This window comes from Thermobia domestica, chromosome 1 (assembly GCF_964235325.1).
Source record: "Thermobia domestica chromosome 1, izTheDome1.hap1.1, whole genome shotgun sequence".
NCBI classification, from domain to species: Eukaryota; Metazoa; Arthropoda; class Insecta; order Zygentoma; family Lepismatidae; genus Thermobia; species Thermobia domestica.
The window spans coordinates 84,325,364-84,352,403 of record NC_137454.1 but is presented as its reverse complement, the minus strand read 5'-3'; the positions used below and the strand labels follow the sequence as shown (position 1 = coordinate 84,352,403).

General features: G+C 35.3%; 1 protein-coding gene across 1 annotated transcript in view; it reads left to right on the top strand.

Moving 5' to 3' along the window:
* Positions 1-581: 581 nt before the first annotated feature.
* shv (DnaJ heat shock protein family member shriveled) overlaps positions 582-27,040 on the top strand; it is a 51,199-nt gene continuing 24,740 nt past the window's right edge. Inside the window, exons 1-3 of the mRNA XM_081760367.1 lie at positions 582-738; positions 15,088-15,469; positions 23,500-23,642. Coding sequence (XP_081616493.1) covers positions 659-738; positions 15,088-15,469; positions 23,500-23,642 — 605 coding nt within the window. The 5' untranslated portion in view covers positions 582-658. The remainder of the gene's footprint in view (positions 739-15,087; positions 15,470-23,499; positions 23,643-27,040) is intronic.

Here is a 27,040-nt window from a genome sequence, read left to right as displayed (position 1 = left end):
TGTTTAGTAGACCTATTTTTGTTGTTCTCAACAATATGTATAGAAATAAAAATATGCCTATCATAATAAAATTCAAAATAATATTATAAATAATTTCTAGTATTAGATTCTAATTATATTTGTCTCTTCCACTTATCTTAGCGACTCCCAGGTTGAGAAACTGTGTAGGAAATAAGCAAGAAAAGTGAAAGAAAAATGATTTGTTTTCATTTTGCGGACTATTCTTAATTTGCATAAGATATTTTAAAACAGTGGTAGAATTGTTCCAATAAAGTAGACGAAAAGAAAAATCAATGTATCTGTTGAAGTATTTGATTTACTATTGCTATTAACTTTTATTTCACTCACTATTTATTTACGGTCACATTCCGTAAGAGTTGACGTCAACGTAACGCAATACATGTGTTTTAGTGTGTGATAAAACGCATAGCAGTTAGTTTTCTTTTTGCAGGATTTGCGTTGTGCTACGCTCCATAATTTACAAAAATTAACGGATGGCCAAAAATTTGGCCCTTTGTATGATTGCTCTTCCCAACTAGTTTGAGTATTGAAATTTTCATAATCCTTCTACTTCCGTCAACAATAGCCAATGAAAACCATCCACATATCGTGCGTTTGCTCCCAAACGTAATTGTACTTTGTCGTCTGTCTTAATGGCATGATGAATCTACGAGTAGCTTGTAGTTGTTTATTTTTGTGTCTAAACATCTTATTATGTGTTTCACCTGTATTTGGAGGGTAAGCTTCAGTCTAACAAATACTTTTCTTTCCAATCCTTTAGGAATTTTATTGAACATTATTAATTTAACCTTATTCACCGGTAAGTTCCCACCTCATCCCATTTCCACATTCTTGTCTTAAATTGAAGTTTTTGTTCTTATTTTAACAATATTTTCCTTGCTTTCAACGTATGGAGCAAACTGCTTGTTTGTACTTTTGTTTTAGAGATTAAAACTAATTTATATGCAGTGAATTATGAGCGTTATAAACCATGTCGACACGACATAACGTGTTGTTAAGTTTTTTGTATTTGCCAACAACCTATATCTTTCGAATTACGTGTGTCTTGCATATCTTCCTGTAAAATCTTTGAGTGGATGATTTATTCACAATGACACCAACGTGCACTTGGTATTTATTATGTAACATGTAGGTAATTTAAACATCAATTTAAAGACCTAGTGGAGTTAATTCTAACTTGGTTTTTTGTTTTTCTTTTTATAAAAGAAAATTATATTTTAAATAATTCTTTGAGGTGGTTTACGTTTGCATTAAGTTTTTATGGTGTTCTTTTGGTCCCGAAGATCAATATTTTCCCTTTTTTCTTTCTTATCAATAATCCTAACCGAGAAAGTGAATTTCGAAAATAAAATTGAAAGTCCAAGGTTGATCTGAGAGATTTATGAAACCTATGGTTTGACAAAGAACCGCTCGTAAACATTAAACGTGAAAAACTAAGAGCAGTTACTATGTAATCTGCCATAATAGAATCATTGGACAATTCAATCTGCCACGCAGTTTTAGGAGACTTTGTCAAGTTGAAGGAAAAAATTACACCATTTGTATTTCTTTAAATGATATCCTGGTACATTTTATGGAATTGTTTTTCTTGACGCATCTCCAAATGATTACCATACGTACAGAACGTATGTGCATTCCGGTTCAGGGCAGGACGAAAATGGTGGACCCACGTTTAGTTGGTCCGTGGGAATCAAGCTCGAAATTAGATTAGGAATAGGCTTTTTTGGTCCGTAAACACGCATCAACGTGTGGTGAGTCACTACAAGCAAGAATTTTATGTGTTCGTTTTAGGTAGGGCGGAATTAGTTGGACTCGCAGGACTGTGTTAGTAGTTAGCGTAGCGTACCGATGATGCGTATGCGCAAAAATTATTTGCGTCAAAACATGCACCTAGTGTGTATTAAGTTGTCACTATACTAATCATGAATTATTCTAGCCCGGTTCAGAACAGGACGAAGCTGGTAAATCGAAATGGGTATGCATCCGTAGAGAGTAGATGCAAAGCAACGTTAAGTGTGGATGAAAACGATTATTCTTGCGGGAAACAAGCTGATCACTACTATTAAGGATTATATTTATTCTTGTGCATACCTTACCTTGTTGGAGAATTACTGCTTCTTCGTCGGACATCATTAAACATTTCAGTTCCGATAGATTTATGGGTAGTTTTGACACTACGGTATATTGGGAAAGACCACTCGTAATGTTTTAACGTACAAATACCTATAATGTTCAGATGTTCGGACTATGTAACTTAAAGCTTGTTGTCAGTACAACAAAATAGCATATATATCTGTTCGCATCTAAAGCACTCTACTCCAAACCCATCTATTTACAAAAATTCGCATTATTAATCAGTACATCTAGTAGAGCTTTCAAATTGGTAACACTTCAGTACAATTTTTCCGAAGAACTCGATAGAATATCAAACCTAAGGTGTATTAACGGTTGCAGTCTCATTGTGATAGAAACATGTATAAACAAAAAGCTCACACCATTTTTATGACATGGATTTAGATATGGGAAAACTGATCTGGGAAAGTTCATACTTAATACCTCCCCCTTTCCCTCTCATTTCCATTGTATCCAGGAATATCGCTAAGGAAAATACGCTAGAGGAAAAGTTGATCTTAAGCCTCCGAGAAAAATGGAAAGATCTGTCATTAAAATAATTATTTCGTGGCATATATCATGTCGTTTGCCTTTGTGACGCTTTCCTATTGCTTTGGTAGGTGACGAAGCATATCCACCTCTGCCGTATTTGATGAAACCATATCCGTAAGAATTTAAATTGATATGAAACGTGTTTGCAATATGGACGAATTTACTTACTAATTAGCTGTAGCTGGTAATTATCACATCTCAGTTCTTCTTTAGGTTTCTGTTTTCAGTATTGCATAGTTTTTTTTTCTTTTCCTTACATAAATAAACTTCAGACACATTCCTTTCAAGTATTGAAAGTGGCCAATATTTCTACTTTCTTAACTGTATATTTTGTATTTTGGAGATGTCTGATAACCCAGAAACAGCTTCTTTATTCTCATGGGACTCCCTAATGCATTCCTTTAATCTGGTACCAATGTTTCGTTTCGGCCATTTAGAGAAAAGCTTGTGGCTTGTGTATTTCGGTTTTTGTTTATTTATTTATTTTTTAAATATGTGAAAGCATGTCATAATAGAAGCATAAATGTGGAGTTTTGGCCTTGTCACCCCGGTGGAAACTACGGGTGGACTGATTCAAAATGGCTGATCTAAATAAATTTGCCTTACTTTCAACATTTTATAACTTTAGATCAACTGGACGGATTTAAGTGTTCGAAATATTGCTGGAAAGTAGATGGACAGTATATTTTATTGCGATTAACATATTTTGAATACACGGTTGCATTCGCACCGGAAAAAAAAAACAACTGAAAAAATATCATGACTTAAAGAATTTTTGCTTTCGAAACAAAGGTACAAAGTGTTCATGACCTACATAAGTCACACTAGCAGGTGATTCCTAGATATAATAGTTGGAAAGTGTTATCTCTTTTCAAACACGAGATATGGCATCTCAAAAATTGAAAAAAGTGAGAAATCACATAGGCTGGCAACACTATCTCATGTTTGAAACTAGTACCAAAAACAAGATAATATCTAACAGTTACTTCAATGCTACATTAGTTCAGGGCGAAGAGTGTCAGCTTAAATAAGTCTACAGATTTTTTTTTTTATTTTATTATTATTATTATTATTATTATTATTATTATTATTTTTTATTTAAGTAAATATCACTGTCACCAACTAGTGTAAGGTAGTGTTTCTGACATCAACAGCAGTCTGTTGTGTGTATCTTAATGAAGCGGTGCATTGTAAAATTGGAAGAAAGTAAGAAAGTTGTATACTTGTGTTGTAATCGTTGTATCGTAAAAACCATTGTTGTCCAACCACAAAGATCTATGAATTACAATCTGACCACGATGTCCCACTGGTATAAGTGCTGTAATCTGTCATTTTAAATCGCAGAAAGGATGTCACAACATACGGGCTATTCGGTCACTCAAATATTTTCACTAAAGATGGTATCACTTTGCTTACTTTTAGTCCATTGTCTTGTACATCTACAACTTCACCTGAATATTCGTAGCCATCATAATGAACGACAACCTTTTCTTCAGATTTAAAACACAAAACATAATTTTCATGTGTAGACTTACATCAAAAGGCTACAGTCACTATTCTTGATGTATCACGAACATTTCCACATACTGCTGACATTTTAAGATTGTGTTAAGTGGAACAAAGCAGTGTGCTTCTCTTGTCCCGGCGGTTATAATAGTGTTCTTATACCTTTGTTGCAGGACAGTGTTCAGTACTATTGTTACACTTCTTTGGGGTATGTAACAGAACCTGATACCACTTACGTTCTGCATAGCCCATTGGTATAACTAATGCGGTGTCAAAATAACTTTACTACGTAGACTGGCCTTTGCTGCTATTTCACTACTCCACCTATATATACCAACACATGGGCTTTCACCGTGTCTAGTACCAAAAACGTTCCACGTTGCTTTCAGCTTAAAGTCCAGTTCGTGATGGAACTGAATTATGAAATTACTTTTGCTTTTATAATGCGAAGCTGCACTGAAGTAATGGATCATGGATACATGAGGCATCTCCTTTATTTCTGTGACTATGAACTGCTGTAATGTGTAAAAGGTAGCATTGTCGTGACGGGTAACGTCATTGATGACAGCATATGAAACGTGTTGTATATCTGAATTTTCAGCATATCTAAAATACATAATAAATGGGTGTATTGTGGGTTGCGAACACTCCCAGTGAAAGCCTTGTGCGGCATCCTGTATTATAAAGGAAGTTTTCAGAAAAGTCTACGAGTCACCGGCATGATCAATTGGTATATTCTGCTTTAGTGTCTTTAGATGTGCTGACTGTGTTTTATATGCATACTGATGCTTTTTCAGAACTAATAACTTTTGTACAAGTAACTTCTGTAAGTCCTTCATTGAATCTACAAGTTACAAATGTGATTCGGTGTACATATACCCACTGTTTGAATTCAATTGCATCATTTCCATTTCAAGCGACCACTGAATCCACACCTGGATACAAGTTAGACATGCTGAGTAGTGTTTCAGCGGCTCGGCTCACGGCTCAGTCACCACCGAGCCGAGCCAACAGCTCACCCAGCCAAGCAGGCTCAGTTAGGCCGAATCGAGTCGAGCCGATGACTCAACTGAGCCGAGCCGAGCCGGTTGGGCGCAACATCATCCTGATTAACAACAAAGAAAGAAACAAGTTCACTTAGGAATATTTTTTCAGTATTGATAAATAGATGGAAGAAATAAAACAAAACAAATCTCTAGATAAACACAGAGAATGCCTTTTAAAAACTACATAGATGCTGTTACACGAGCTTAATAATAGTTGTAGGCGTACTCGAACTTTTATATATTTGTATTAGTATTTCATTAGTTTTTTGAATGATGTTTACAACAGAAATCAAACTAGTGCCCACTGATTTAAGGGATTGATTAACAAGTCAGTTACTGCAAATTCAAATATAAAACATGTTGTTTGTCTTCAGTAATCCAACTTCGAAAATTGGTCTTTTGTTTTAACATTTTGTAACATTGGGCTTTAATCACAATCACAACTTTTGTAACTAGCTTTAATCAAAAATTTATTTCATTGCAAGACAACTAATTATCGTAATAAACTGCATGACATATTAACTTTATAATTACAAAGGTAATGACAAAATAACCAGACTTAGGTCCAAAATACGTATATTTTATATCATTTTCTTACTTGTTACGTGAGCCCTCTGTAGTTGAATGTATAACACACATATGTTTGACCACGGCCGACTCGATGTGTTCTTGTCCCTCGCTCTTAGCGGCCTTGACAATCGCGGTAGTAAGCTGAAATCGGACTGCTTCCAACTTTCACCGCATGGCGCTGTACGCCAAGGAACGACGGCTGCAATCCTGATGCAGTCTCCGTTCGCTCCGAGAGAACACCTCAATAAACATATATACTTCGCTTAATTCATATCAGGTTGAAAATATTTTCTATACTCAATTTCGACAACATGCACAAAAAATAACACCCTGTAATTTAATAACATATCGAAATGAGGGAAGAAGAAATAAATATGTTACTGCATTTCACTAGAAAAACACATGCCAATATAAAATTAAAACAGTACTTAGTACTTACTTTGCACTAATCTTGTAATTTCAAGTTCATATTCCAGCTAAAATCCACATTTAAAAACTTTTATAGTTTCAAGATTTTCCGGCTTAATGGTTTGGAAAAGAGATGTTTACCCGGAACTAGTTTTTCACTTTGGGTTGTCGCTATGTTATCCAATAGTGGTCTAACAAATTTTTCTGCGATTAAACGGGCAAGTTTATTACGTCCTGCTTCATCACAAATCACGCAATGCAGGAGAGGGCACTTCGAAAGCACTGGCACTATTTGTGAACACAAAACGTCAAGTACATTTTTGTTTGGGAGGTACGGTACTGCTTTTTCAACAAAAGTAAGAATGATTAACAATACTGCCACAAAAGATGGTCTCGGATAGCGAAGACTCCCCAAGTCTTGAATCGAAAGTAAATTCATTAATGGAGAACTACATGTGTTCTCAGATATACAATTTAAACATCCACTGCAGGCGATTTTGTCATTCACTGTTCTCACTATGTATCCACCAATGTATGCCAGAGTAGCATTTTTTAGTGTAGAAGGGGGTGCAGCTAAAAAAAAAAATGCAATAATTATGTATTTGGACCATTTTCAAATTTTATTCCGCTTTCAGAAAATGAACAAAATATTTAAAAACACACACACACACATTTAAAAATCTGGAATGAAACTTCAGGGGTACATACTTTATTACTAAGGAGTATGCACTTTACGTACTCCATATAGTCTACCCCAAATACCACATATACTCCGGGTACCCCCATATACCCGAGTTATTTAAATACTACACAAGATGAAATTATAATCCTTACATTGGAAATTTCGAAATAACAGCCAAACCCGTTCCAAGACCAAGACCATAATAGTCTTGAAATAAAGTTGGCTATTATTTTGAAATGGTAAACACAAGGATCAAATTGGGAGGCGCGGTGGCTCAATGGTAGAGCGTTCACCTCCAGTGCTTGGGGTCCCTGGTTCGATCCCAGCTCGCGCCGTGTGAACTTTGTGGTGGACAAACACCATGCTCGTGGGTTTTCTCGGGGTTCTCCCGTTTCCTCCCACTTTCTTCATTCCACCATCTCATTCATTTCTCATTATCAACGTCTCCTTTAGCCTAACCTACATAACCGTGGGACGTAAACCTTAAAGATTTCGTTTCATTTTTACAAGGATCATATTATAATTCCACCTTGTATAGCACTATGGTCTTGGTCTTGCAAAAGAAAATGTGATCTTGGACTTGCATGCAACACTAAAACCAAGACCAATAATGCTAATCACTATTCGTCCAAGAAAAGTTCAGAAATGTCCGTGATCAAAAAAATTTTTAACCAAGTGATTCCTCTCTCTTTCTTTCTTTCTCTGAGCTCCCTTGTGGCTAAGCGGTTAGCGTACGCGCCTTTGGCGTGGGAGACCCGGGTTCGATTCCCGGCGGGAGCTCATGTTGTTCGGATTCCACGTTAATCAGTAGGTCCACGTCTCATATAGCCTCGCTGCTAAAAGGGACGCCAAACTAAAATCAACTCAACTCTTTCTTTCTCTCTCTCTCTCTCTCTCTCACACACACACACAATGTTTCTTTCAGACATATTTTTGGAGGGCACTGTCCCCCGTAGCTTTGAGTGTCCTCCGCAGGAGACCAAAATAATACGTCAGTAATATAATAATAATAGAATAGTACAAGCAGTGCCTCTCCGAATACTAAGTGTGCCCCCCGGAATTTTTTCTTCTGAAAGAAACACTGCATGCACACACATACACGCACACACACTTATAAATAATATTTTGCAGTAAAATGTAGATAAACTATATATGACAAAAAATATTGTTTAATGAATGAATCTATCTATTACAAAAACATTTATGCGCTCTACGATTCACTTAGCTTACCTGCTTCCTGTGACAATAATTCTTGCAAGATGTTCAAAGCTGAATCAGGGATAGAGTATTGTGTAACTATGGCATCTGATGTTTTCAGTTGTCCAACGGGACCATGTCTGATGCTGGAAGGACAGTTCTCAACATTGCTGAACTTTGAGATGGATAAAATCCCTGTTTTCAATATCTTCTGCATGCTGAAATTCACTGTCCTCGCATCCAACATATCATTTGAACCTGACATACGGCGCAAAGCACTAAACAACGTTTCAACAGGATCACTAGCAAATGCTCGCGTAAGAACATATTGATATCCATTTTCCAGCAGATACTTTATACAAAGAACAGTCGATCTAGATGTTAAGGTGATTGCTTCATACGTCTCGCTGGTTAGGAATTGCTTTCCAAGCATCATGCTTGCAGATTTTATACTCTCTAAGTAAGGAAGAAAATAATTTTCCAACCATTCAAGGCGACCATCATTCAAAGAGAAAAACTCTTGCTTATCATGATTTCTGCTTTCTACATGGTGATGTGTATTGCTTACATCATGCATAGAAAACCATTTGTTGATATTGGTCATGAAAATCAATGTTGCTTCAGACTCTTTGAATTTGTATGCCTCAGGATGTGTGGTTGCGTTGTCTTTCAGTGCTCGGATAACAGCAATTACTGATGGTGAGAATATTTCCCTGGCTCTTCTGACGTTCATTTTCTCGAACGAACTAGGTTCGATGTGTTTTTTCGTCAGATACCTAACAGGCTTAATAACCTCTTCTTTCTGCAGTTTGTATAAGAGTTGTAAATACTCTCCTGAAATTACTCCAGTACCATCAGTCATTTGTCGTTCAAGAAATTGAGTCCTGACGTTTTTCAAAATATGGCACTGATCGAAGCTTAGAAACAATTTCCTGTTTTCATCTAATGGATGTATAATTTCTGGCTGTAGTGAACCCCCACCGAAATGCCTCATCATTGTTGTGTTCGTTTTATGGTTGTCAGAAACAATTCTAATTATAACAAAGCCGCATTTCTCTACTTCCTGAATCACATGCAATGCTAATTGGTACAATTCACGGCCAGACAGTTGCTTCGTAAAGAAAAATGCGCATGGGATTTGGTAACTGGTTGAAAGTCCTCTTATAACAAAACAAAGAACACGATTAGCCACCACTTGCTTTTTAGGAGCTTCAATATGTTCCTTCACGTTTATTGATGGGGTATCTGTAACACTTTCTGCTGAATGGGATGTTTCTTTATAGCCGAAGAAAGCGTCAAGTTTTCGATCATAAATAACCTTAGGGCTGATTGCAGCTTCATCTACAATCAATGAACAAAAGCGTTCTATTGCCGTTATATTTTTTGCCTCTAAAGTTAAACGTTCTCTAATCAATGGTGTTACACCGCTGGAGTAATCACTAGCACCTACGTATCTATCAAGTGTTCTCTTACACGGGAGTCTTACAAATCCTCTTGAGCGTACATGAAAATAACCCTTCGGAGAAATGTATTGAAAAATTACACATTCCCGGATTATGTCACTGCTCCACTTACCCCTTCCCTTACTATAGTTAAAGAGTTGCTCTAAAATAAACTTAGCATGCACACTACCCCGATCAGCGTCTTCCTTTACACGTTGAAGTTCTTTATGAAGCACATCTTCTGCGATAAGCTGAAGCTTCTCTTTGGCTGTACTTAATTCTTCTTGCTTCTTCTGGAGTAAAGAGTTCAGTCGAGTAACTTTTACACGTAATCTATTAATGTCTCTTCTCAATTCGTCAGCGTTCAGTATGTCCGTTTGAGTTGCTTTATTAATAGTTTCGTCTGGCGAAACAGAAGAACTTGTGTCTTCATGTTGAGGGGAGGAACGAAGAACAGCTTCTTCCGTTTTAAGTATTTTTGAGAGAGGACGATTTGTTCGTGTTAGGATTCGTCTTGGTTCCTTAACATTCTTCACTTTATAGGAGGGATAGTTAGGAAATATTGTTGGCACTGAGTTCAATTTCAGTCGTCTATACTTGCCACTTGGTAAGTAATCATCTTGTTTGAAGTGTAACGAACAAACAACTGAAGATGGGGAGTTACTATTTGGTACAAAATTTTCTCGCGAAATCGCCTTAAGCCACTTTTCACATCTTTCTTTGTCTGCTGGAAATTCGTGGAAAGACAAATTTCCCTGTTTTTTCTTCTTGTTTGAAGTACAAAATGGGACACAACAGTACACCATTATCAACAAACACAAAACACGCAAGAAGAGACCAAAAACCACACTAACTTGCACTCACATTACCGCCAAAATTGAATAATATGAACACAACAATTAAATATAACTATTACTCTATAATAGAAATGATCCTTGGAAGCCAGCGCCTCTCGCGGCACTTGCTGACACTTGTGCGATTACAGACATAGCATGAAGCGAACGAAGGATTGTCAAGGCCGCTAAGAACAGCAAGGGAAGGGAACATCGAGTCGGCCGTGGTTTGACGCAGTGGTAATTGAAGTTGAAATCGAACCGAGTGAAGGTCAAGAAGCAGTCGGAGTTTGAAGGTGAGATCGTAGTTTCCTGGAACTAGTGTTGTCAACGGCTCGAGCCCTTGGCTCAGTCGGGCCGAACCGAGCCGAGCCGATGGCTTACCCAGCTGAGCCGAACCGAACCGGCTCGAACCAATGGCTCAGTGGAACCAAGCCGAGCAGAGCCGGTTGCATCACTAGCGAGCATGCAATCTTCGGAGTCCATGTTACAAACCATTTTTTACATCAAACATTTGCAATCGTCTTTGATACTAGCAGCTTCAATCACGAGCTTCATATTCTAATGGTATACACAAACACAAATATTGTACGTACTTGAAAAACCAGAAAGCACACACTGTTTTGGACGCAGGGCAGCAAATGATGATAGACCTATTTTCATGCCACGATATGTTTGCATAAACATGTTGTAAACTTCCTTCACCTCTCCAAACATCAGATGTTTCGACTTAACTTGTTTACCGTGCTGGATAGTGTGTCTTTCTTTCCAGGATTACATCTGCTGATATTTGGATCTTCATAGAACTGTTGAACTGATTTCACAACATCCACACTAATACCATGATCTGGCTTTGAAGCAGGGTTTGATAACACATCACTATGATACAATAACTTCTTCGATTGCGTAACAACATATTTTGAAGCACCAAAACAGTTTTTTACTTCCTGTTTAGTCCAGAATGATGGCGCTAGTGTGAGGATTTGATATTTTAGTTCTCAAGAGGTACTTTCACGATATTTATTTCGGAGACTTTCCAGTTGTTTGTAGTCATTTGGCAAAAATTTATGCGTACACTTCCTTTAGACACAGACGTACTAGGTGATTCTAGTACTTTACCATTTTTTCCCTAGCTCTCTGTTATTTTTGCAACCTTCCTTTGACGGTAACTTACTGTTCAAAGCATATTTTTTATTTTATTGGACTTATTCCCAGTGCAGTAAGAGACGTGTTGATTCCTTCCATTCCATCCACTACTTCCCCATCACTATCTGAGCCACTACATGACACACTAGCATGGTTAGATTTATAATCCTGTAGTTTTTGTATTCACTTGGGACAGAGTTTGTAGCCAGGTACAAGTTTAAGATGAAGATATTTTTCAGCTAGCTGTGCAGTGATCATTCTAGTTTCTTTCACAGAATCTTCCAAATGTCGCAACAACTTCTGCTAACTTTTTTGTCGAAATATTTAAGATGGATTTGTATGTAATATGAACAGATGATTCGTGAATCAGTCACATGCCTGCACCCTAAAGTTACTAGCGTTTGTTCACCCGATTACAAAGTATTTACTGCAACTAACCTACGCATTTGCTTCTTGCTGAGATGTGATGTTTGATGGCATACAGAACCAGATTCACAGAAGTCACAGTTAGCAACTGTAATCATTGCTATATGCTTTTCTTTTGCCAGTTAAAAGCTATTGTAAGGCACTCTTTAATCAATGCGTAATCGCCTTTTGTTCCACTGTAACCTTTTCACGGAATATATGGTCAGACTGTTTCAATAATGGTTCTTTTTGTGTATGTATGTGTGTGAAAAGCAAGAATAACTGCACGAACGTTAAAGGAGTTTAACTAGAATAGTATGTGCATATCTAGCGTCTACTGCGATCATCCCATAATTATCTAGAAACTCCGAGAAAGTCTTGGAACGTTCCAGAAGTGGAGAGAGTAAGGTTCTAGAACATTTTAGAGACCTCACATAAGTACTTGAGCATTCTGGCAATTTCAGAAAAGTACTCGAATATTCTATAAACTTCAGGAAGACAGTCGATCATTCTAGAATGCTCTAGTTACTTGAAAAAGTAGCTACCACTCTCAGCTTTCGAAGAACGTTTTCAATGTTTTGTATATGAGATGGGGAACTCTGTCAGTACAGGTGAACAGACTCGCTTAACTTTCATAATTGATGGCAGTGATATTTACAAGAATTCATATTTATGTAGACTGTCATTTGTATAAGCTGAAGCTGATTCCTTTTGCTCTGAATTAAGGTAGCATTAAAGCAACTGTTGGATATTATTTTGTCCTTGGTACTGATTTCAAATATGAGATACAATATTGTCAACCTATGTAATTTTTCACTTTTTATAGTTTTTGAGGTGCCATATTTCTTGTTTAAAAAGAGACAACACTTTTAAATTAAGATATCTAGGAATCACCTGCTAAGTGACTTATGTAGGTCATTGAATACTTTGTACCTTTGTTTCAAAAGACACAAAAAAGTTCTTGAAGTTATGACATTTTTCTTGTTTTTCACAACATTTTTCGTTGTGAATTGCAACTATGTATCTAAAATGTGTTAATCATAATGAAATATACTGTCCATCTACTTTCTAGTGATATTTCGAACACTTAAATCTGATCAGTATATATATATATATATATATATAAAACCTCCCCGCAGTCACCACCGGGGCGATAAGGAATAAAACTCCACACTTATGCTTCTATTATAATATACTTTCACATATATTTTTAAATCCAAATCGGAAACGCGCGCCACCACCATTGTCCGATTTGACATGGACTGACTCAACTGCTTGAATACCTTGCAATGAAAAGAAATAGTTTGTAGTTATAGTATGATGAACCACTTTTTCCAGGGCAGTTGATTTTAATATGTTTTCTGTTGATAACTTCCGATAATTCAAAAAATTCCACTTGGAAGATTTTTCTGCTGTGTTATACCATATTTCTTTAGTTGGTGTAGATATATATTCATTATGCAGATTGTTCCATATAACCTGACATGTTTGCTTTATCTATGGTTTGGAGTAGCCTTTTCCATTCGAAAACAAAAACCTAACGATCGGAAGAAGTGACCAGTAACCAGAAGTCTTTAAGACAAAAACAAACAGGTTTAATGATAAATGATATACACACGCGTTTAATGATATATAAAACTAAATTTGAACATATGTTAAAAACACACCCAGCTGCTTCATTGAACAACTTAGTCGCTAGAGTACCAAGGCGTGAGAAAATAGAGCAGCCGACATTTCAAGTCTTGCTCAGGCCATCAGTTCTGAGAGATTTATCCTGGGCTTTTCTTCCTCCCATTTAGTGAATATCAGGATAGTATCTTTGTTTTATATGTAGGGCGATTCCTCTCCCTCCTCTTTTCATCTTTGAACGTGCTTACACTATAGAGCCATGGGGCTTTTTTTTTTATTTATTTTATTTATTTATTTATTTATTTATTTTTTTTTTTTTTAAGGGGAAAGGGAAGCATTTGCCCAAAACATACACGACCGAAGTAGCCAAAACGGAGATCCCTTGGCTAGGATCGTAAGCCTCCCCGTTTCAACTATGTATAGTAATAATTTAAATAAACCCTAGCCTACTATTTATACAGAGAAGTATTTTTTTTTCCGTCTCTGTAGCACAAGCTGAAAGACGTTTGAAATCATTACGGGATTATTGTCGACAAGGGATTAGGAGTCTGGCTCCGCTGCAGAAGTGCTAGAAACAGTTCGTAAAAATGACGTTTTTGTGGACGATGATAGTATCAAAACTTAGATGATGGTTCAATGATGCTTCGGTTTGATGGAATCAACCGCTTCAAAAAGTTATCTATGAGACTGTGAGTACAATTGAAGAGAGTGATACGGAATCACTTTAGATTTCCATTTTATCATTCATCTTGTAGTCTACAGGACATATGTATGGTCATTATATCTGAGTTTTTTTTTTCTTTCTTCCATGTTTTAAAAATGATATTAATGTTTTCTGATTTAGCTATTCCGCCCTGCTCTCTCTATCCTGTTCGTGATTTTCGATCCCAGGCAATGTGAGTTCGTGATGTGTTTCTCGGAACTCTCCCATTTTCTCCTACATCTTCAGTCACCAAATTTTCCATAATCATTCACTTTCATTAGTTGTCGGTCTTCTTTTAACTTAAAGGACATAATTAAGGAGTTTACAATAGGGGCTTAAGTCTGAAACATGCAGTTGGAGAAAAACGATGTTGAAAATTTAAGTAGTTTTTTTTCTTTCTTTTCTTACATAAAACAATGTAATATGCAGCATTTTATTCCGATCTTGAACTGAAAAGTTACCAGGAGGCTAAACAAGCATGGCAGAAACCACAAATGCCTTTGATGCAAAAAGGGTGTAAACTCGCTTACGCCCTTATTACATCGAACTCCTCAATTGTGGGACGTTAAATGAAGATTTTTAGTAGAGCATAGTGCAATTTATTTCTTTGTTCTGATTTCAGGTCATTTTGCTTCCTTTAATTGCACAATATTATAAATAATTTTTCATTTTATGTTATTTTTGCAAAATGCTTTCCTTGGAACGTACTTTTCCTTTTCGTGTTGTTTCCTTAGAGCTTCAACATTTTTATTGGTGGTTTTACATTTTCACTCTCGATACATACCTATTATTAATCAATGTATTATGTTATTTACACTTCATTTCCTTCTTTTAGGCGAGATTTTTATGGAATCTTAGGAATTTCGAGGTCAGCCAGCACAAATGAAATTAAGAAAGCCTACCGTAGACTTGCAAAAGAATTACATCCGGATAAAAACAAAGATGATCCGAATGCAGATCAGAAGTTCCAGGATCTTGGTGCGGCCTATGAGATTCTGTCCGATCCAGACAAACGCAAAATGTACGACCGGTGTGGAGAAGAATGTGTAAAAAAGGATGACTTGATGTCAGGAGGAGATCCTTTCGCCAGCTTCTTTGGAGATTTTGGTTTTCATTTTAGTGGTGGAAGTTCAGAGAGAGAAACGCCTAGGGGAGCAGATATTGTAATGGATTTATATGTAACACTCGAAGAATTGTATAGTGGAAATTTTGTAGAGGTATTTTTCTATATATTTACGTCGCCTTTTTACCTAAAGAACGTAAGGAATACTGATTTATGTTTTAACTCTCATTTTCAAGTTTCTTAAGGATATATTGGTGAATAACCACCAGCTATTACCTAAATACATGCCAAAGACTAATTAATCTTCTTCTTGTATCGTCAGATTGCGAATTTTGCATGTTACTATTTCTTCTTGCATTTTAGATTCATTGAAAATACGGATCCATGACATTTGGACGCAAAATCTTTTATCCAAATAGGTTTACATGTGTTATAATATATTTCATAACTAGAGCCCGGATGTTTAGGCACTAAAATATGAAAGTAGGCACTGGAAATTTCGAAAAACTTCCACAGATAATTTTCAAAAACTAAAAATAACATCTTGAATACAGCAAAGTTTCTGCACATCATGCACAACCAGTTGAAAAGAAATGGGAACTGCAGCAGACTCTCGACTATCCAGGTTGCGAGCATTTGGTCTTCGTACTATACAGCTTAGTTTTAGAAGAATATTTCTTTTTAATAAGATAAGACATATGTAATAAAGATATGTGATTTTTTTTAAGGTACGTTTTTCGTTAATGTTTAGTTTTTTTGAAGACTTGACTATATTCGTACTGCACTGTGTACTTGATTTTTTGAGTCAGACATAAAGTTTATCTTAAAATGTGTACAGTACTCTACATATTTTCATATTTGCACTTTATTTTTCTATGATAAATTATTTAAAACGCATGGTACAAAACATAAGAAATGTTTGGTCTGTACCAAGAGGTCAGAAAAAATTAATAAAAGGTAGTTTTGGAATTAAAAAACTGGTGTTTTTTAATGTTATGGTTCAGGAAGTAATTATTTTTTATTCAATCTGCCCATTAAGCTGGATTGTTAAGAGAACATTGTATTAATTGAAAGTTGTTTCAGATTTCATAAAAATAGGCACTAGCTGTACATTGAAATAGAAAGAATAGTCCAAATAAAATTTACTGTAGGCAGCCTGTGACAGCCCAGAATAAACTTCTGTCTTTTATAATATATCTAATGGATGAACGAACAACCACGCGAAGCAGTTCATCGTGGACTGCAGTCCACCCGTCGATTTGACGCTTTATTGATGCACTTCCGAAGGACACAAAAATGCAAGGCTTAAGTGTACGAGGCAATGCCTCGTGGAAAAGACCCGCCCAAGAAAAGAATATAATTCAGGCAGATGAAAGAATTCGCCATATTGTACAGAATTTTGAAACTGTTAACATTGTGGCATACTTGCTAGGTTTGACCCATAATTCCATCATGGAATGATAATGTCATGCTAAATATAACATAAGGCAAAATAAACTATTCAGTATCTATATTAGATTTCACTGTTTACTTCTTGTTTCACTCTTGTTTTCTTTCCAATTATCTCTATTGCAAATACATAGTTATAAGTGGTATCTAATACAATGTTATGAATAGCTATGAAGTTGTGAATATCCAAAATGCCTATTCCTTTACGTTAGATATATTATAAAGGTAAATTCGCAGAGGTTTATTTAGGGGTGTCATAGGATGCCTACAGCAAATTTTATTTTAGAGAGGTACAGATTCATGCTGAAAAAAAATCTGCAGGACCTGGTCTCTAATTTCCCTGAAATTAGGATAGCTATATAATTCTAGAAACAAAATAATTAGACCCGTATTTTTTTTCTTTCTGCGTTATACAAAAAATTACTAGAACTAAACCAAGCATTTAATACAACTGAGACTTTCAGTAACTGTTTACCGAGGACATACTATAACGTAACGAAAGTTTAAGTTGTTTTAAGATGTCGTTTTAAAGAGAATAGGAGTCAAGTTTCACCTTCCTGATTTTTTAAATTTTAAGTTGTGCAGTTATTTTATATGACTGAATTTTTGTGATAATAATATCTATTTTCAAGGCTTTTAGTGCGTGAAGATCCGGATTCAAGTTATGAAGTACATCATAACCTTTTAAAGTAGATTAACCTATTCAGATATACGACGTTGCGTCCAAACTCCTGCTCCGAAAATACTTATTTTCATGAATCTGAAGTATAAAAAGCAATAGAAGCATGTAAAATTCGCAATCTAATGCTGCCACTAGATTGGTAGATTAATCTCTGAAATATAGAGCAGGTGATTATTCCCAAATTTACGTTTCCATAGAACATGAAGATGAGTGTTAAAAATATATTGGTTTTATTTGCAAATGTCCTAGGAAAAAAAGTAATGAACGTGCATTAATGTGGTTTATCAGAAATGAAACTGTCAGGAATGGATTATTTATTGGAGGTCGTTATGATGTTTCTGTTTATTTTTTAGATACACTACCGCTCAAAAGTTTTCGAACACGCCAGATTTTTGTGTCGAACACGACAGTCAAATTATAATTCTTAAAACTGATGCCAAAAAAGGATATTTCATATAGATATTTCATAGAAAAAAACTGTGCAAGGCGAGGCAACAAATTAGTTTTGTTGAACAATGTAAATACAGTGAGGAAATGCAACGACAGAAATTTGAAAGAAAAATGACTTTTCCAAATTTTGCAGTTCTCTATATCTTATAGATATGCTAGCTTTAAAAAAGCTAAAAACGCCATACTTTGAAAAATGTTTACGACGATCAATATACATCCTTCTCTTCTCAATTGTCGCTCAGTGAAACATATATGTAATGCTCGTCTTTTCTATTTCAACGAGCAACGAGAAACCATCATAAACACTTCTCAAAGTATGGTATTTTTGGCTTTTAAACATTAACATATTAACAATTTATAAAGAACTGCAAAATTTTGAAAACTATACTTTGGGACATGAATAAAGAGGTTTTTAAAGGAATTCTAAAAACCCTGTTCACCCCTCTAAATCTTCCCCTACTAATCTTCGCGACGCATGGTAGAGACATATGATCCCTTCTGGCTTAAAAGCAGTGTTGCCTCAATTCCTTTCCTTTTTTCTAATTGAAATCTTTATTTTTGTTGCTGTTAACTGAAAATAGGAAGGAAAGCTTTTTCCTTATTTCTGCCGGACTTTAACTACACAAGCGGAACAGAGGTATGACAACACTGAGAGCAGTGACAGCTTACATGCTCGCGAGGACTAATCGAGGGTTGTGGGGGTGAGAAGAAGCAGTGATTGGGGAAAAAGTCCTTCTAAGCCTGTCCCGATCTATACTTTTTCTTTCAAATGCTTGTCACTGCATTGACCCTTTATGTCTACACTTTCCAAGCAAAACTAATATCTTGCCTCACCTTCCACACTTTTGTTTATACTATGCAATATCTATATCAAATTGTCTTTTTTGGTTTTAGTTTTAAGGATTATAATTTGACATATCATCTGCAGTACCTCTCAGACCTTGATTCAACTGTTGTCAAATTTGATGCTATGGGCAAGAGTGAATACCTCTCATGCAGGACGGTAAAATTCTCGTGCCAAAATAATAGGATCACAGTAGATGGTTACAAAAATCCGGGGTGTTCAAAAACTTTTGAGCGGTAGTGTATGTATGGTATTGTAACCGTGATTTGAAGCCCCGTTTCCAAAACAGAATAGTGGTGTGTGTGTTGTGTATCTGTACCCTTAAGCCTGCTTTCTAAATCTATGTATTTTACCAAAGAACAATATATTTACGTGACTGGATGGAGGCTATGCAAACTATAAACGTGAGGCATAACAGTAACAATTAATTAAAATTTTCCGTTTCAAGCATTAGATTTATCTGCTATATGGAGTAACTATATCTAAACACACGTAAACAGTGAACAATAACAGTGATATTTAGTACGAATTTAAATAAACCACAGAGAAATAAGTAACGATATTATATCAGTTTGAAGTAGAAGCTTCAGGCGTTATGTGGTCATTATTTGAAAGCTTTGCGAGCTGGGGAAGCATTTATTTCTTTAGCTAACAAAGGGAGAAAATTGGTTCATAAAGATGGATGATGTTTGTTTACATCGGTAAGGAAGCAGGGTGTCTATCGGTCACGAATGTCATGAAAAAGTTACAAAATCAGAAAATGGTCATGAAAGTCACGAAATTTAGCTTGTGGGTCATGATTTTTTTAAATTGTTCAAATGTAAGTACATATTGGAAAATTTTGTTCTATAAAACGTCAAAGTTCACAACCAAAAAATTTCTATGGTCGCCTTTAGACGCTACCAAATCGCAAGCAAAGTACGTTTTAATCGCATGGATGAAAATTCGGCCTAATTCGCATCGAAATTCGCTCTTGAAAATATTAGGAAATTTTATGATTTGGTAAAGAAAAGGTCACGAAAAAGTCACGAAATTTCATTTTGGAATTTTAGTAGACACCCTGGGAAGCAATCTAGTACCAAATTCAAGACTAAATTTGTTGAAGATTTTATAAAACAAATTAGAATTATCTGGAAAAATGTGAAAATGTTTAAAATAAATGTAAATTTTGATATATATATATTTATTAGATTATTTTGTTATCTTTTGGAAACCGGATAAAAATTTGTTTACAGCGCTGCGAAGCGAATTGACATCTTGAGAGTAAAATTGGAATAGCGTTAGTCAGAGCCCGTGCTTGAAATAGCATTTGAGTATAAATAACATGTGGTTTTTAAACGTATGTTACAATGAGAGGTAATTTGTGATTAAAATTAATTTAATTCAAAATTGGCATTATAGTGTTCTAAATATAACTAAATATCATTTTGGTCGGTTAATTAGAAATTGTTGTAGTAAAAATTAAAGTCGAAGTGGGACTATTGCGGGATGACTTGAAAGCATCACGTACTGTTACCTACACGACCGTAGTTCAATATAATACCCGGAGAGTTGATAAGAAAGTTGCATTGAAAATCTTCTCTGAAATGTTTGGAGTATATTTGCCAATGTGGACTGCCGTGTTCCAGAGCAGGTAACAGATAAGTCTAAGTGACTGGATCAGCTAGTACTGAATTTCTAAACTAATTATTGCAGTTTTGATTCGTGGCAAGTGAAAATTTTGGATCATGGTTTGTGAGTATACGTCCAGATGTTCGTCGATCGGGGTAAACTTAGATTCTCTTTCTATACAATCTTTCAATATATACTTGAACCACAATGGTAACCTCTCAATATTCCGAGTATGTAGCAAGTCTCCTCGACGCCACTTTTATTTTCTTTCGGCCTTTAATTCAAAATTAAAGTAGATATGTTCAGTAAACCAATTTAGATACCAAAAGTGAACAAGTCAAATAATTCAGCACAGGTGCATGTATTCTTGTGGTTGGCATGCCAAAATATAGATATTAAAGGTTTATTATGATTTGATGCAAGTGTGGTGGCATGGATGTGTGAGTGTATTTAGGTAATTAGTGAATATAGGAAAGTGATTAAGTTACAAAGTATTTCATCGTCATTGAAGTGATGGATATCATTGTCATGATCATAATGTTTTATGTTTTGTGTGTGTATTGATCGGTGGCTCAGGTGTGTAATCAGGAAGCAGCTGCTATTAGTAAGCAATATGTGTACAAGTCAATATGTTAATTGTGGAAAAATATGCATGCACACTTTACTGGAAGATTATACGTAGTTCATTGAAAGAATGCTAGAGGTAATTTCCAAGAGGAATGGAATGCCTGCATTCGGACTGTAAATGTATATCCAGTGTGTAACGCTAAGGGGGACAATAGAAGTTCGGAAGATAAGTACTGCCATAAGAGGTAGCCAATAAATAGTTTTTCTATTTCTTTTTGTGCGTTCTACTTCTAAGCGGTTAGCGCACGCGCCTTTGGTGTGGGAGACCCGGGTTCGTTTCCCGGCGGGAGCTCATGTGGTTCGGACTCCACGTTAATCAGTGGGTCCACGTCTCATATGTGTGGTATAAGTAGAGTAGTTGTACATATCACTTTCCCCATATTCACTAATTACAGTGCATGGTAGGTTAAGTAGTATTTTGTGTGTTTATATTATACTAACCAAGTAATTCATGTGAACTAATCAAAAAGAATCTATTAACGTAACTATAAACTTTTAACTGTGCTGATTCAATATTGTAGAAGTTATTTGAATATTCCACACAAATATTTTGTTAATCTGATTATTCCGAAGTTTCTAATGTTTACTGAAAGTTGTACGAGAGGATTTTTTTTCTTTCCGCGGATGTACCATGTCCGAGATATCAGTTTGTAGTTCCAAATTAACAAACCAAATGATAATTAAAAATAATCTGGAAATGAAGCTAAAGGTTTCTTCATCATTTCGTAGGTGTTAGTGCATTGAATTACTTAACTAATATATAGTAAAACTCAAATATTAGGTACTATTGAAATTTAGCTGTGCTTAATGAAGAAAGCAATGATCCAGTGGATGGGGGAGTTCTGTCCCTGACAAGAATGAACAGCGTTTAGTATTCTTTTAAATTATGATAAATTTCGGCCAAATGAACCTAGAAATTCCGTTGCGCAATAGTTGTAGGGTTGTTGTGTATTATATTTGATTCCGTTAATGGTGTTCTATGTTATCTTGAGTCTTCCCTGATTCTAAATGGACTAGTCCTGTTCTCTAATAGGTATTCATATTGCAATAATTATTTGTGAACATTAAGCAATATTTCCAAAAATGAATATGTGAATTATCGATCTGTGTAGGGCCTTTGTAGTCATGTCTGTTCAGTCCAGATTTTAAATGCTTTACAATTTCTTTTTCGGGTTAAGATGTTGCAGCTATCATTCAGTATATTTCCATGAAGGTAGTTTTGGGATTCATATTAGAAAACCGTACAGGTCCACGAAAGAATGTTCAACTTTTCTACAGTAAAAGAAATAATAATAAAAGAAAAAATGTAATGATTCTTTAGAACACAGCAGTTTTAGAAACCACAACCCCAACGTATAAGTGCTCGATTATATAAATATTAAATTTAAAAAAATAATTATAAAAGTGACATGAACCTCATCATTTATTCCAGTTGTTATGACAATGTTGAATCATAATAATAATAAAAACAACAAATGATATGTATTTTTATTTTATTCATTATATTTCGTTTACAGTATAATTAGTATTGAAATGGCGGAAATCGTGATGAGTATAGAATTCTAACTTAGTAAGCATCTATATATTTGCTTGTGTAAAATTGCTGCAAAATGCTGATATTTAATTTTAGAGTGATATTGTCAGTGTAATACACTCTCTTGATAATGTAAGTAGCTTAAAAATGTATCTTATAAACGAACTGTAAAAGTACTCAACTTACTCTTTTCTACTGTATTACACATTTGTGGAAGTCTTCAATCGTTCCTGATAAATTAGAGAAGGTCAAGTGTGTACTTCGAGTTTATTAAAAAACATATTTCTATTTTGGCTGGTTGAGTTGGGGTTGAACGGTCTTTTAGCAGCGGGGCTATGTAAAGAGTGGACCTACAGCGCAACGTGAAGCCTGAATCTATGAACTCCCGCCAGGAAGCCAACCCGGGTCTCCCGCGCCGAAGACACATGCTAACCACATAGCTACGATGGATTCGGATTGTATTTTTATTTAGTTAACTTCAAAATTTTCACTGAAAAGTTGCTTCATTTTGTCTTGGCTATTGGGTAATACTTGTTTGAGATGTAATTACTTTATACTTAGCAGTGTATTTAATAAAAACTTAAGTATCCATATAGGAGAGCAAAGTGTGATTCTGTCTCCATCTTAGTTCCACTCAGGACATACTAGGTGGTTTATTATATAAATGCCATTGAGTTTTCTCATCGCTGAAGGCCTACTTCTTTTTAAGTAAAGCTGAAAATTAATGTTGTTGATTATTATTATTATTATTATTATTATTTTTTAAGTAAAGCTGAAAATTAATGTTTATGTTGAAGTAGTGTGTAGCTTTAAATTACCTAGCATTAATATATGTAGAAATATTTGTGTGGTTAAAACAAAGGAATTTGAAGCGGCTATTTTTTTTTTTAAAGTAAAAACATTATTACATACAGTAATTTTATAGTGATTTGCTGGAAATATTTCTTTATATGCTGATCATTTATCTTACGTTATTATTATTTGTAGGTTAGTCATAATAAACCAACGATAAAACAAGCAAGAGGTACAAGAAGATGTAATTGTAGACAAGAAATGGTTACAAGGCAGCTTGGTCCAGGTCGTTTCCAAATGACACAGCAGGAAGTATGTGATGAATGTCCTAATGTTCGGTAAGATTTTTTTCCTTTCTTTTTTGTAAAACTTTCTCATTAACTTCGTATGCCTATTTGAGTCAAATCTTTTGCTCTGTTTTTCATCTATTTCCCTGTGCTCAATAGACATGAAATATTTTACATATGTGTATCTGATGACGATACTAGAATCAATTAACAGGGCTTATGCATGAAACAAAAGAAAGGATACAATTTCAAAATTTAGTATTAAATTTATTTCTACTCTTACGTAAACCCAACCCAAACCAAATCTGTTAGTACAGTGCAGGATGAGTTTTGTACGTATTAGAGACTTATTGGAAAACTGCTTGTCATTCCAATTAAAAACTAATTAGATGATTAGGTCTACATGCTTCAGTTGATACGAGGTTGCGTGAATTAGTGATGATTTCAAGAGGTGGCCCGTAGAGGAAATTTTCTCCTCTTCCTCAAAATAAGCTACGAAATTTTCCTCAGTGTATATCTCTGATCATGCTCAACGTGTATATTCTTAGTACTGTTTTCAGCCCCCTCACATAAAATGTAGTGTTGCAATCCCTGATTTCGTACTACTGTTGACAAGGGTATGTTTGTACAGTCGCGCAAGCATAGTGCGATAGCTCGGCGAGCTGCAGAACAGTTTCTCAAGAATTCTTCACTACTGTACATTCTTAATCTGACACCAATTGAACTTAGCACTTCATTCTCCGCTACCACTGTTTGCTGCTTACAAGACAAAAGAAGAGACCCTCTTGCTGCTTTTTTAGATAAGTAGTGGACAGCATGTGGATTTTAGTGTTACCAGTGCCCTGCAAGAAACGTGTAATAATAGCTTCTACTTCATAATGATCCATCGATTCTATTGCGCAAGTGGTGGGACATGTATTTTAAATAACAGATTTATCGTACATAATGGTAAACAGAGGTATCTTGAGATGTAACGGAATGTTTATTACGTTTTGCAGAAGTAATTGTTAGACAATGAGTATTGAAAAACTTTTTTTTTTTTTTTTTTTAATCATAAGACAATCTTTATATTTTTGTGGTTGAATTTGATGTGTCGTCTATTCGAATGCATAGTCGTAACTTTAGAGGCAAAAATTTAGCACCCAAAAAAGTTTATATATTACATTTGAGTAAACATGGTATATTGTTTGGTCGATTGGGATTTGTCAACCTACTGGTATATGTAATGCCACCTGGATTTTTCAGTTACTTTCTTTAATTTTTCTTTCGTCTCCCACTGCTTCTGCCTATCTAATAAAGCATATGGCGAAAGCACCTGAACTCCCCCTTTCCTAATGTTGGCTAAGTACAATAACACAGTTTACCTTCACTTCTTCTCTACTCTAGTGGCTAGCACCCGCGCCTTTTGTGTACTGGGTTCCTGTGAGAGCATTAAATTTGAACATATTGTGGTGTGTCGGAATCCACCCTAAACTGCAGGTCGAAGTCTCATACAGTCTCGTGCTGAAGGAGATGCTAAAACTCTAATCCAATCAATGAACAACTTCTTACCTTTGAGCCAATGGGAGCCTTCACAAGAAACTCTTACTTTTCATAAACAATGAATTTATGAAATATAAGTGACATAGTGATTCAGTGGTAGGAAGCTCAGCTGTGTATGCTTGTTCAGTCTTATGTCATGTAAGCTTACGGTGGATAACGTGTCCGTAAGTTCAATTTTGTTGTTTGGTATGTAATTCATTTTCCATACATGCTTCGGGATTCTCGGGGTTAGGAGATAGAGCGTTAAAAATGAATTAAATATCAGAAAAGAGTGATATAGACTACAGTTGGAATGGGGATGTCCCGGCTACAGTGCTAACGAGAGGATTTTGAAGTAGTTGTTGACGAACGTCGTGAAATAGATATGACTCTCCCACTAGCTAAAGCATAGAGTAGAGAACCATTGATGTACAAAAGATAGAAACTCTGTTCTGTACATTATTAGTATGTTTGATGTACATGTCAGTCTCGGGGCAACCACTCTCAAGATAGACAACGGTACAAGAAAATTACTAGACAAATTTAACTCGGTGCTTCTTGAGCAAGAATTAAATAACCGTATCTTAAGCTTCCTTTTCATAAATTAATATTGCAAACAGTTTCTTTGAATCCCTTTCATCTTTCTCAGTGCGATATGCTGGCCCTTATACAAAGGTTAGAAGTGGTTTTATCTTTGGAACACTAGTGCCATAGAAAGTATCTCTTTCTTAACTTTATAGTTTCCAAACTACAGTAGATACTTATTTATCAATACGAAGAGCTTTTAATACTTACGTTGCGGTTCGTTCGTATCGCATTGATGATGATGAAGGGGATTCATCGAAACCGTCTGCAATATTAGTTCATCTAAAGGACGCTTAAGATTTAACTATTATGTCTCCAATGTTCCCGTGTAAGCTTCAGTAGAATTAGTTTTAAAGCTGGTAGCATGTGGGACATGTCAGAGGTAGGGTGGAGTTAGTGTTGAGCAAATTACTTGTTATTACAGTTGTTGCATGGAAACAAATAAATTGACGAAAAATAATGAAAACATTATTATAACAATGAAAAGGGAAATACAGTATCTTTCGCTGAATGCTTCATCAAATAGGAAGAAGTACTGTAAGTGAAGGAAAAAGTAAGAAGAGAAGGAACGAAAAACAAGATAACATAACAGTAGTTGTGAGAGTCCATGAGCACGCTGTATTCCAAGACAGTCGTATAATATTATTGCCAAATTGGAAGTAGGAACAGTTCTAGTGGAGGTAGATAGAAGCTAATGGGTCGGTAAGACTACTGGTGAAATAAAAAATAATAAAGGAAAGAGTGGTCCTTTGGGACAGGAGTCCGGGTTCAATTCCTGGTTGAAGATCATATGGTTCGATTCCACATTATCTGTAGGTCTATTTCTCACATAGTCTTTGTTCTGAAAGAATAAATACCAATCCAACTAGTGCCAACTAACAATAAATGAAAAGAAATATATGTATAATTCGTGAAAATTAACTACAACGTTTATTACTAAGAAAGAATATATTAATAATTTTCCAATAGCATTGAAATAACGAAAGTTAATACAGAAAGATATGTACAGTAATAATAATAAAACACAATAAATGACATTTACAAATATAAAATAGGAGTATATCAGATAGGTGAGTATAGTGAAGCGTAAGGTATAACTTGGATGATTAACATATTAACATAATCTCTTTTTGGAAATAGTTATGCAGGATCATTAACTCATTTCAAGTGAAGTGTCCTTTTATTGTCTATGAATGACTTTCCAGATGTTTATATATCGCTAAATCGGTTTCTTCCACATGAAAAAATATAGATTTATTAATGGAATCATTAAGCAAAGTCATTTGCTTCATCGATATTTCATTGGCAAATTTCGTACAGTTACGTTCAACTAATTCAGAAAA